Below are 12,934 nucleotides of genomic sequence, written 5' to 3'. Positions count from 1 at the left end.
TCACCTGGACCCAAAGCATTTTAATAGGTTGTTACACTACCATTTAGTATGAAACAGCCTGTTGAGTAAGTTCTCCAGCTAAGGCATCTTAACTTTATGGCCATAGTTTATTATTGAATCCTCTGATAAACAGCTTCCTCAGTAGAGTCCATTTTTGCCAGAATGCCTTTATCACTACCTACATGGAAATTAGTGAGTATGGGTCTGTTTTGTAGAAATGGATATTACTTCATTTGAAACTTTTAGAAACTCACACAAAAACTCACACAAAAATAGTGAGGATGAAGGCAATAAAAAATTATTTTCAAACCAAAGCACCCAGATATCTAGTGTTGTGGATATTGTTGAAAGAGGGCAAACCCCAGTTCAGTTAATATATGGCAAGTGAGGTTCTCTGGCTAGATGCCATCATTGCATCATCAAATACTAAGCTGTTGCCAATTTCAGGCAACCTTCCTTTGCATCATTACTTGTGTGTTCTTTCAGTGCACCACAAGAGGGTGGTCTTTCTTCAGATATCAACAGTTAGCAGAGATGCACTTCATCAGTTTAAGGGGGAAGATAGATCATGCCAGAATTGTTCACTGAGGTTAATGGAACTCCAGGCATTTGATTTTACCCCAAATGTCTTGGAACCAAAATGCATCCTTAAAAGGAAAGATGTCTGTTTAGTAATGATACAGAGAAAACTTTCCAGATGTTTATATAGATCAGAAATAAGGTACTGCTTATAGAATGCTGTTTTGGTATTTGGTGGTATTATTTTCTTTCTTGAATTTACTTATTGTAGCAAATATAGTATATACATGTGTTCATTTCTATAAACATTATTAGAAGAGCTGAAGTAAAGAAGGAACGTTTAATAACTTTTCATTCAAGGTATCTGTACTATATACAAATAACAAGCTGAAGAAAGTAACACTCTATAGCCATATTTGTCAGGGTATAATAATTAAAACCAATGTATATTATATAGAACTATAGATGACTAATTCTTAAACAAGTCCCTTAAGTAAGACATTCAGTCATTTCTTTCTCTGAGCAATTCCCTTCTGCCACAAACCACAGAATTAATTAAAAGAAAAATAGATCACTGATGAGTTGGATGGTGTCTACTCAGACTTAGCCCTAAAAATTTATCTCTAAAGAAATTAAATAATATAGAGCACCTTAAAAAAATCTTAAAGGTGCATCAAGTAAGTCTAAGTCTGATGTGTCCTGCTTTGGGTACATTGTACTAGGATATCAAGTTCTATTAATCTTATTTTATGGCTTTGATCTGGTTGTCAGTTGGAATGGATTTGCCCAAATGATGACCCACAGAGAGGCCAAATTTCTTGCTTTTCTGCTCTTCCTGTACCTCCTTTTTCATTAAGAATCCTGCCTGAAAGTTGAGGTCAAAGAGGTTAGTCGGAACAAAGTACAGTGAGGACTCATTCCAAATATTCTCTAGGCGTTTCTTCCATCCTTCCAGGATCTGAGTTCGGGCATCTGATGGTGTATGCCCAATGCTGTATGTCAGTTGAGGTTCTAAGACTTGGAAGCCACAAAAATGTAGAATGCAACTCTGAGGATAAGCAAAGCATAGCAGTGAGGCACAGAACAGCCTGTACTTAGAACAACAGCTAATCTGGGCATTCTCCCCTTGCCCCCCCATACACACACACAAAAAAACCCCACCCTAATGTGAAAATAAAATGCACCCAGGAGAATTGGTTCATAGCTACATTCTCTTACCTTCTGTGCTCTCTACCTACATGTTACCTATTTTAACCTATTCAGCTGTGTTCTTTGAATAAAGCATTGAAACTGTGCCAGCCTGGGAGCCTCTGCCAAAAGTGCTAGAAGTTCTATTACATAAGGGAGAGGTTTTGCTTGTTGGCTGGGGACTCTTGCCAAAACATGCAGATGTGCATTTCTCTGCCTCTACAGACCAGATGAGTCTTAATAAGTTAATCTTCAATAGTCTCCAATGTAATATAGGTGGCCACTACATCTGCTACTTTCTCCAACCCTCTTCCTTAGAAGAAATTATCTTGAGAGTCCAGTGACCACCAAAACATCTGCTTCAGACTTTGGTTTTATTTATCGGACTAAATCATTCCTAAGTTTTCCTGGTAGTAGTCTCTGCAACTGTAAGAGTAACTTGGAGAAGGACAAGAAGACTGAAGAGAGAAGTCAGTCATCTGGACAGGATCAGAGCACTTGTCAATACAAATTAGGATTGTGCGCCCTTATCCTTGGTTCAGAGAATGATGTTGGAACTTAGGCACATGTGACTTTTTTTTCCTACAAACAGGCCTGTGAGACACATGACTCCTAAAAGGAAGCTTCCTGTAGCTCTGCATCATTGTTCTGCTTTCACCTTCACACATCAGATGTGTTTTCAACTGCTATGTGAGGTTTTGAGCCCCAGAGAAAGCTCAATTAATGAATCCCCCTGAAGGTTCACTGAAAAGTAGGTACCTGAATTGGCCAGAGGATGATATTTATGTCCCCGTGGACACCCTGCAGAGAGTACATGGAGCCACTGCCACCCATGGTGATGGAAAGTACTGCTTTCTTATTCTGTAAGAGAAAAGTCATTACCATCCACATCTCCTTGGTGACAGGAAGCTAATGAAACTGCCCCAGAGAAAAGAACACAAGACAAGTCCACCTTAGCTTCTGTTTTTGTTATTTCACACCTTGGCTCCTTTGAGTCACACAAAGTGTTAACTCCAGGTATCTAGGCTGCGTTTTATCTGTTAACCCATGGTACTAGCCATGTAATCTAGAAAATCTGTGTTTGCAGTATGTGGGTCTCTAGAAAATGAAGACAGAACTTCTTTCCACATGTTTTATTATGGAAAATTTCAAACATACTTAAAGCAGAGAAAACAGTATAATGATGCACCCAAAAACCAGCTCCAACTCTTAGTACTTGTCACTTTTAGTTTTACCTAATCCCGTGGACCCTTTCCACTCCTTTGAAGAACTTTTTAAAGCTAGTCCCAAACACATCTAAAAAAACGACATTATGCATCTTTCCCCAAGGTACGTAGAGCCTGATCTTAGCATCTAATTGGGCTCAAACACTGCCTCAGAACAAAATTTACTTGCTAGAAAAAACAGAACCATTCACCTACCCGAAAAGGTCCTTGGTCATACATGGCAGCATACGTGTAAGCAAACCCTGAGGTAAACACTCGCTCAAACCAGCCTTTCATGATGGCAGGTACTCCACACCACTGTAGTGGGAACTGCAGGACAGAGGATAAAGGGATCAGGTCAGGGATACCCACAGTGCAGAAGACTTGCGATCTTAGGCTGCTGCCCATAACATCTCTGTGAGCCAACTTTTCTTCAGGTCCCTTCTGAAGGACTTAGCACATTAGAGAAAAGAAAGTTACTGTCCTGGTCACTTTCTGTTTCTGCCTAAACATACAGCAATTGGATGAGCCAAAAAGAAAGCCACATGCAAATAAGATGTGTTTCTGTGAGATCATTCTAGCCCGCAAGGATTCACAGGAAGGGTCACGGACAAAGTTTCCTTCAGTGTGATCCTGAAAATATTTCCCCAAGAGCTTGCTTTTAGGAAGTGTAGTACTGAAACTATAAAACATGTCCCCGATGCTCTTGTGTGTAAAATCCTATCATTTAGAATCAACAGGACCACACAAATGACTCATAGGACTGAGGTTTATCAGAGAATTCTGTGAGCCAGTCTTGCTTGGCATCTTTTGCCCTGACAAAAGTGGAGTACTAATATTTCTTCTTACCCTTGACTCCTGTTGTAAAAATACTGACCACTAGAACACTGCACAGAGGGAAGTAGTAGGGTCTACAAGGAACTCAGGGACTCCAGCTTTCTCGAGTATGTGGAAGGTCTTTGACCTAATGCAAAGGGGCCAAGGAGGTGAGGTTTTAGAACAAAAAGAACATAGGACGACAGTGTGTTCATCCTAATTCTTTCACCAATTCAATGCAAGCCTTTGCCACACAAGCCCCCTGCATACTTTACATCCATTTGCCTCACCTGTGAAAAAAGGAACTTGAGTAATCTCTCCTAACATTCTCACATTTGTGACTCTGCAACTGTGGGGAGTCTGCATGCTCTCCAGTCGGGGCTGAAAATAGATTTGACTGGTGTGCAGACTATTAAAAGTTTACTCTCCCTCAAGTTCTTAGAGATGTGAGAAAACTGAGCAGAGGAGAGCCCAGATGGCAACTTGGTAAGAATTAAGGCACTTTGGGCCCTGCCTGATGATGCAACTGGTGAAAGCACAGCACTGCAAAGCTGGAGTAACCGGCAACTGCTTCAGCAAGTTTGATCCCTTGCAGGGAGCTGACCCACATGGCACGGCAGACCTCTCCTGTCTCACCCGCTGCTCCCCTCAGCAGTGTACTTAGTCCATCATAAAGTCTTTTTAAAAAATTGTAAAAGAATTAAGGTATTCCTCAGGATGCTAATTTCTATGTTAAAATTTGACTATCGAAGAACACTGATGATTTTGGAGTAAGACTTTCCTTGCCATCTGCTGAAAAACTGTTGGCATAAATATACAAATCTGCAGTGTTTACATTGCCCTTTAACGCGTTGCTATTTCGAAGTGTACAACCTCCACAGTTGTACTGATAGAAAACAACTTTGAGCCTCCTGGTGGTGCAAGTCTCAGCACTATGACACTGAAATTAGCCAGTATGTCATGAGTTTGATCCCTGGCCAGGGAGCTAACCCACATGGCATAGCAGAACTCTCCTGTCTGGCCCACTGCTCCCCTCAGCAGTGTATTTTGGTAGATCTGCCTGTTCACCACATCTCTGGTAAATCCTTTTATCCCTGCACTTCTAGCCTACACCGGAGCTCTTGTATGCATAAATAAATAAATCTTTTTTAAAAAAATAGGCATAAGATAGAAGTAAAATTTAAAAATTTAAATTTAGGCATAAGTAGAAGTAAAATTTAAAGTGACTCTGAGATGCAGAACTAAAGGTTATTATTGCTGTTGCCTTGGCTGCATGAGGATATGATACAATAGAAACATGGGCCAAGAAAGCACCTTTGGGGGACCTAGACACAGCTCCCACAAACTTCAAAGTCTGGATTCCTTGAATAACTGGTTATCACCCTTCTTGTGTCATTTCCAATCTCCTACACATTCCATGTTCAGTATCAAAAAGCTGGTTGGAACCGGGAGAAGCAGAGCCTAGCATTTCCAGGAAAGATGACTGACAGGAAGCACATAGAGTTACAATACTGACTGCTAAATGCTGAGGCAGCTTCCAGGTGGGGAGAAGAAAAGCCATGGTTTGCTGCTCAAACACATTAAGCAGGGTAGGGCTGCTCTGGCTACTTCAGCAGAGTAGCTTCAGCAGAGAAGTCAGTCTCTCATGAGTCATTCCACACACTATTCAGGATGCTTACAGAAGGAAGAACCACCAACTTTCAGAAGTTCCACAAGGAGTCAGTAATTGGAGAAAAAATTAAACACACTTTGGGAAAATCTCATGGTTCCCATGCCGTCTTTGCCATCACATTCATACTTTCAAGGAGTAATACAGCCAGATCCACCCTGTCTGTAAATACGCAATACTGCTCTCAGAATTAATCACCCTTCTGGGGCCTCACTGGTGGTGCAAGGATTAAGTCTCAACACTATGAAGCTGTCATCAGCCACTAACTATATCATGAGTTGGATCCCCGGCTAGCGAGGTGACCCACGTAGCCCAGCAGACCTCTCCTGACCCACCCGCTGCTCTCCTCAGCAGTGTATTTCAGTCAGTCTGCCTGTTCTGCTCCCCACTCTGTCTCTGGTGAATCCTCTCACCCTCCACCTTGCACCTCTGGCCTATATCCCAGTTCTTGTATGCCTAAATAAATCTTAAATAAATAAATAAATAACCACTCTTTAGAAAAAATACATTCCAGTGGGGTTGGTGGCTTTTCTCAGATCTCATAGCTAATTGTCTCAAGCCTAGGACAAATAGAACTCAATTGTACCCACACCACTTCTATCATACCTGAAAAATCACCAAGTCCGCAGCTTCTAGTTTCTTTTGTTCAGCCACAATATCTTGGCTCAGACGACCTTCCTGATAAGCTAGACCAGACTCAGCAGCATACTGAAAGTGCCCAGTATCTTTCAGTTTACCTGCAGAGAGGGAAAAAGAGAGGCTGAGGCCAGAATGGACAAAGCTGGTCCAGAGAAGGTGAGAAATTTCACAAAACCTCATTAAAGCAGGAAGCTACTCCTACCTTTGATATCCTCTCTGCTGATGAGAGGGTTGAAGTTCATAGCATAGAGGTCTGACTCAAGCACATCCCATCCTTTCTCCTTCAAAGCTTCCACAGCAGCCACCTTCATGGCATAGTTGAAGGATGTTTTCTCTGAGTGGGCCAGCACAATCAGGGCTTTCCTGACTAGACACACACAAGGCATAGGGAAAAAATGAGGTACCAACTTGCAAAGCTTCAGCAAGTGTTAGACAGTGGCTTACTAGTCTATCAACTGCAATGTATTCTTACCTTAAAAAATATATTTTCTGAAGGCCTGTCTGGTGGCACAGGGGTTCAAGTCTCAGTGCTATCAGTGGCATAAGTTCAATCCCTGGCCAAGATGGCGCAGCACACCTCTCTTGTTTCACACACTGCCCTTCAGCAGTGTACTTCAGTAGATCTGTCTGTTCTGCTCCCCATTCTATCATTGGTGAATCCTCTCACGCCTCCACCTCTGCCCTACACCCCAGTTCTTGTATGTATAAATAAAAATAAATCTTAAATATACATACATATATGTATTATCTCCTTAAAAATAAAAATGGGAAGGGATAAAAATACAAACGAGGGCCCTCCCTGATGGCGCAAGGGGTTAAATAGCATGGTGTCACTGGGCCAAGCTGGCATCCGTGCCCGCGGTACAGTGAGACTGTGGGCTTCCAGACACACTGGAACACTTCACCCTCCTGAACAGCAGCACCACAGGCCTCAGGCACAGGGCAAGCAACCAGGGGTCCTCATGCTGATAATGGAGCGACTGGAAGTTTTGCAGCCATTTCACAAGTGGGTGGATTGCAACCACAGCTTGAAAGCATCATAAATGGAGAAAAGAGCAAACTGAAGGCTTGGAAGCCCTTGAAGCCAATTCTCAAAAGTAAGGAGCAAAGTGGAAAGCAAAAGCAGTAAGGAAGTTAAAAGAGTGGTATGGGAGGCAGCCAGAAAGCAAAAACAACAGGGCAGGGAATAAGCCTTTGTAAAGGCATGAATGTGTCCCCAGGCACTGAGGGAACTGATGGCTCTACTGGGGTGAACCCCAGGTCCTACATGCAGGCCAAAGACCCTAGGCATGCACTGGGCCTCATCTCCCTGCAGCAAGTCCTCTGGTGCCCTGTTCTGCAGACTGAAAACATCAGGACATTAGGATAAATGATGAAGTTAATTGTATGTATTTACCCAGAGGTATTTATGATATATTGTTAAAAGATGAAATGAATGTGAATCCAGTTTTATCAAATGGATTATACATTATAAAATGGATTTTTTTTAACCAAAAACAGTATATATGCAGGTAGATTTGCATTTTAAAGTACAGAGGAAGAGATAGATCCCTACAGCAATGTGCAGAGAGCAGGGAAGAATACCAAAGAAATAGAGTTTATCGTCACAATTTCCCCTAATGTATGGGGTCCCTGCTTATTACTGGATAACCCTTACCATTGTGACTGGGAGAAAGGGGTAAAGCACCCACAATTTTTTTGACTAAAGGAACATATTTGCTAAGTTCCCTTTAAGCATTTGGTTCCCTTGTTTGTGGTTAATTAACCACATCTGGCCATAGCAACCCTGACTGGGTTAAACCAGCCAAGTGGAAGTTTCAGGACACTGCAAGTCCCAAATGAAGATTTCCAAGCTTGATCCTGGCATTTTATAGTCTAAAAACTCAGATTTGGTAGAATATAAAAGTGTTGAGAATTTGAATGCTATGGAGTGATTTCTCTGCTTTGGAAGGACTGGAAAGAAGGAAAGCAACTGCTGAGGCCCCTGGACAAACTCCTGCTCCTTTATTATCAACTCAAGCACTTAACGCCACTGGGGGAAAAGTGAATATATATATGTGAGTATATTAAGCTCGGATGCATTTCTTTTGTGATTTATCTGTAAATCAGACTATTGATGTTTACTGAACACTGCTTTGTCACTTTTTTTTTTTAATTTATTTATTTGTGCATACAGAACTGGGGTACAGGCCAGAGGCTCAGGGGCTGTGAGAGGCTTCACCAGAGACAGAGAGGGGAGCAGAACAGGCAGATCGACAAAGTTCACTGCTGAGGGGAGCAGTGGGCGCGCGTTAGGAGAGGTCCGCCACACCATGTGGTCACCTCCAGGGCAGGCGGGGATCGAACTCATGAGGAAACGGCTTTAGATTCTCAGTGCTGTGTTTTAACCTGCTGCACCACCAGGGAGGGCCCTGCTTTGTCACTTTTTAATTCTCTTGGCTCACTTTTTTTTAGTGGCCCTATACTTGACATTAGTTTAATATATGCAACATAATGATTCAATATTTGGAGATGTTGTGAAATGGTCACCGCAACATACATGTCCCCCACTTTTCAAAAATTCAAGTTATGCCCCTTCACTTTTACAAAAGAACTACTTTAGTATTGATTTATCAGAGATGTAATAACCCAACATAATAACCCTATCCCCAACCCCTCCTATTTCCAGGTCATTTTTTTAATCAGTCTTGACTTTTTTGAACTTGGTGGGTTCAGTTGCCCTTCCTGCCACTTAAATAGCTATATGATGGGTTCAATTTTCTCAGCATTTATCCAAAAAGAAATAACAAGACCCTTAACAAATAGCTGTGGCATTAGCCTAAAAGAAGAGACTGGAGACAAAGTCCACAGAGGAAAACTAGTCACGTTAGGACTTGAGAATTTGCTATTTGAGCTGATTCTTGAAAGATAAATGGAGTTATTACCAGTATCTCTAGTTAAACATTTATTTCTGTCTGCCACTCAAGCAGTTTGCCTTCTAATGGAAGCAACCATATCTCAAACAGTCCAACAGTCTCAGTTTGCTAATATGTCTCCACCCTGCCTGGTTCACCTTACCATATCCATCCCTGGAAATCTGCTCTGGGCTCACATCACTCCTTGACCTGAAGCCCTTGATAATGTCTTGTCTCCTGTTTCTACTCCACATTAAACACCCCCAAGTTTTCTTTATGTGCTCGAAAGGCTATTGTCTCACTGTCCCACCCTTTCAGTCACCATTACAGTTTATTGAGCACCTACTAAGCAGTCAGGGCTCTCCAGTGTTCAAAAAAGACAATGTCCTTATCTTCACAAGCGTTCATTCTGGTGACAGAAGCATACTTTTCTGGGGCCCAAGAAACTGTGGGTTTCCAATCAGCAACTAAGCCTTTCTTTGAGATTCTAACTATAGTTTGTCCACTGACAAAGCAATCCCTTTTCCTTCCACAGTGCTTTAAACTTACTTTAAGCAAGATAATATTCTGCACACGTATGTTTTCAGAAGGCAGGACTAGGTTCAGAGGAAAGGAAATTATGAAAAGATAGAGTTATGCTGCCAAAGTGGCTTTCTAAATTTTCTGTGACAATTTCAGAGTGAGGCTTCCTAGGAAATTGGAGTGCCCTGGTCTTCCAGCTGTTGCAGCTGTTGAAGGATAAATTGGAAGCTGGGCCATGCAAGTTGTGGCTCTAAGATTTCCTCAAGCTGATGGTACCAGGGTGGTTGCTCACTGAAAACGGGCCTAATGCCCACTCAGTTTTGCCCAGTCCAAGCTGCTGAGTTTGGTCAAACTAAAAGTTGTGACTTCCCCAGGTCTAGCCCATGAATTGCCAGATCCTCTAATTTTCCTCCCCAAACTGGGGATCACTTTAAAGTAAAATTGCCCAGTTATAAAGTTGGCAACATTTCCAAAGTGTTTTAAAGTGTGTAAGGCCAAAAGAAGGCGAGCCAGTGAGACAGATGCCAACCTCGGGATCAGGATCGGTTTTCAGATGTGTTTTGTAATTTTTATTTCCAAGGCTATTGTCCCCACAACGCCCCGCAGAGTCGGTGGAGGTGGGGTAGACACTGCAATCCCCACTTTCACTAAGTCTGATCCAGGCTCATCCCAAGATCCTCCAAACTTCATCTTTTCCAGTTTGGAGTCAAGACAACGCGGGGTAAAACCCCTACCCGCTCCCGCAGGCCACCGAGGGCTCAGTGGCCGGCGCACTCACCAGCCATGACTTCAGGGGGCGCGGACAGGCCGGGCTGCCCCGCTGGTTGCCTGGCTGCCCTGGCGGGTCAAGGTGCGAGCACCGTCGAGCAGCGGTAGAAGGCGACACCGGTGCTGCTCGCAGAGCTCCCGCCCGTTTATACGCTGCCCAGCCCGACTTATGGGAGCTGTGCAGGCCGCGAGGCGGGGCTGGCTGCCCTGGTCTTCCGGCGCTGGGCGGAGCACCCCGTGCAGTAGTTTTAGGAAGAAAGGGGGTACTGTGGGGTGGAGATTTGACAGCCAGATCTACAAAGGGAAGCGCAAGGGATACCTCAAGGATCTGGGTGGGGGCCCATCTGGATTCTGCCTTCAGACTACCTATACTCAGGAGGAAGTTTTCAGCACTTGGTTGGGCACGCCCTCCCACGCCCACCCACACCCCCACCCCCCAGCCCGGGGCTGAGGGTAAATCGCTTCTCCGGAAAGGGGCGGACCTAAGAGAGCTGGGTGCGGCGGACTGCGGTCCTTTAGAATCAGATTCTGCTGAGTCACTGTGACTCTGAATTTGGGTTTTAGGGTTGATGCGAACTGCTCTGATACTAGGCGATATGCTCTCGTAAAGTAAATTTGTTTCTTTCTTTGCGAGGATGAGATTCTGCACTTGCCAGCCAGGGAGCCGTCTGTAGGCCATAGAATGCACTTCTGGGCACAAACTTCTCCCCATCCAGGACTGAACTGGTTTTGCTCCCAAAGAGCTTGTCCTAGGCTGGGTAAACATTTTTAAAAATATATTTCCTTTTGTTAATTTATTTTTCCTATATCTCGTTCGTTTTGTGTATTATTTGATTTCTCCCTTCAGGTACAGCCTTGGCACGTATCCCACCACCACACCACCTGTGAACCAATACCTTGATCACTTGTACTCTTGCCTCCCCTTTGATCCCTTTTCCTGCCCCTCCCCTGGCTTTAAGTCTCAGATCTATAGTTGCCTACACATTATGTCTTTTGTGTGTGACCCTTCGTTCAGTTTCCCTATATTCCTCCTATAAGTGATATTATCCTATAGATTTTTTTCCTTCTGACTTATTTCACTGAGCATTATCCTTTTCCAGCTCTATCCAACTTGTGAATAGCTAGATTTATCTTTTTGATTGCTGAGTAGTAGTCCATTGTGTATGTATAACACATCTTGATTCACTCATCTGTTTTGGTATATTTAGGTTGTTTGATATCTTAGCTATTGTAAATAATGCTGCAGTAAACATAGGCATGCAGGTTTCCTTTCCAATTAATGTTCTTGTGTCATTTGGGTAGGCTGCTAAGAGTAGAATTGCTGGGTCATATGATAGATCCATTTTTTAATATTTTGGGGGTCCTTCACACAGCTTTCCCTCGTGGTTCGACTACTTTGCATTCCCACCAGAATGTAAGAGGGCTTCTTTTTCTCCACAACCTCGCCAGCAATTTTTTGCCAGTTTTTTTTTAATGTGGGCCATTCTTACTGATGTAAGGTGGTGTCTCATTGTGGTTTTGATTTGCATTTTCCTGATTATAAGTGATGTTAAACTTTTTGCTCATATACTTATTGGCCATTTGTATTTATTTCCTTTTTGGTGAAGTGTCTTTTTAGCTCTTCTGCCCATTTATTGACTGGGTTGTTTACTTTGTTGAGTTGTAGATCTTTGATATAAGTCCCTTTCAGTTGTATGGAGTGCAGATATTTTCTCGCATCTGTAGAGTGTCTCTTTGTTTTGGTTATTGTCTGTTTTGCTGTACAAAAGCTTTTTAAATTGATGTAGTCCCCCACTATCTTTTTTTGGGGGGGGCATAGAAGAACTGGGGTGTAAGGCCAGAAGTGCCAGGGGCACAGTAGCACTGAGAGGTTACTTCTAGGTCACCCCCTCACCCAAGCTATTTATCTTTTCTTTCATTTTCTCTGCTTGAGGATGAGTCTTCAAAGATATTTCAAAGATGTATATCTGTTTTGCCTAGATTTTCCTATATATATTTCATGGTTTTGGGTCTTATCCATTTTGAGTTGGTTTTGTGTATGGTGTGAGACAGTAGCCTGTTTCATTCTTTTGCATGTAGCAGTCCAATTTTAAAGAATTTAAAGAATTGTTAAATCAGGTTAAAAATTAATGACTTGACACAAAAGTCCTACTAGGACAACCTAACAGAACAGAGCAAAATATTTTTAATCTTTGTATAATAAAAATTTTAGTGAATTCTTCATCCTGCAGGACAGAGTAGACATTGTCAAAGGTGGAGAAAGGCATAAAGTGACTTAAAGTGATAAATAGCCATCAGAAAAAATTACAAATGATAACTTAAAAAATTCAGAGAGAAGGGAGAAAAGAGGGGAGTACAGAGGACATTAGGTTGCAGTAACTTAGGAGTAAAATTTAGGAGTTATCAAGATAAACACTTTAACACAATGTTTTAAAAATCAAAGGGAACAGTCCTCCCTGGTGGTATAGAGGTTAAGTCTCAGTGCTATGAATGCCATAGCCTGCGTTCCATCCCCAATCAGGAGGCTGACCCACATGGCACAGCAAACCTCTCTTTCCACGCCCACTGCTCCCCTCAATAGTATATTTCAATAGATCCATTTGTTCTGCTCTCCACTCTGTCTCTGGTTAATCCTTTCACTCCTCCTGCTCCTCTGACCTGCATCCCAGTTCTTTTTTAAAAAATTTATTTATAGTTAATTTTTTTTAAAAAAA

The 12,934-nt window shown here is 42.5% G+C and overlaps 1 protein-coding gene across 1 annotated transcript; it reads right to left on the bottom strand.

Moving 5' to 3' along the window:
* Positions 1-840: 840 nt before the first annotated feature.
* On the bottom strand, positions 841-10,577 carry NQO1 (NAD(P)H dehydrogenase, quinone 1). Its single transcript, XM_012730787.1, has 6 exons — positions 10,231-10,577; positions 6,239-6,403; positions 6,004-6,134; positions 3,129-3,242; positions 2,467-2,568; positions 841-1,567 (listed from the first exon to the last, which is right to left on the bottom strand). Exons 1-6 carry the CDS (start codon positions 10,235-10,237, stop codon positions 1,262-1,264), a joined length of 825 nt encoding a protein of 274 aa, XP_012586241.1. The 5' UTR covers positions 10,238-10,577; the 3' UTR covers positions 841-1,261.
* Positions 10,578-12,934: the final 2,357 nt, after the last annotated feature.

This window comes from Condylura cristata, unplaced genomic scaffold, assembly GCF_000260355.1.
Source record: "Condylura cristata isolate star-nosed mole 26May11 unplaced genomic scaffold, ConCri1.0 scaffold00028, whole genome shotgun sequence".
Classification (NCBI taxonomy): domain Eukaryota; kingdom Metazoa; phylum Chordata; class Mammalia; order Eulipotyphla; family Talpidae; genus Condylura; species Condylura cristata.
This window is presented reverse-complemented; position numbering and strand designations above follow the sequence as displayed.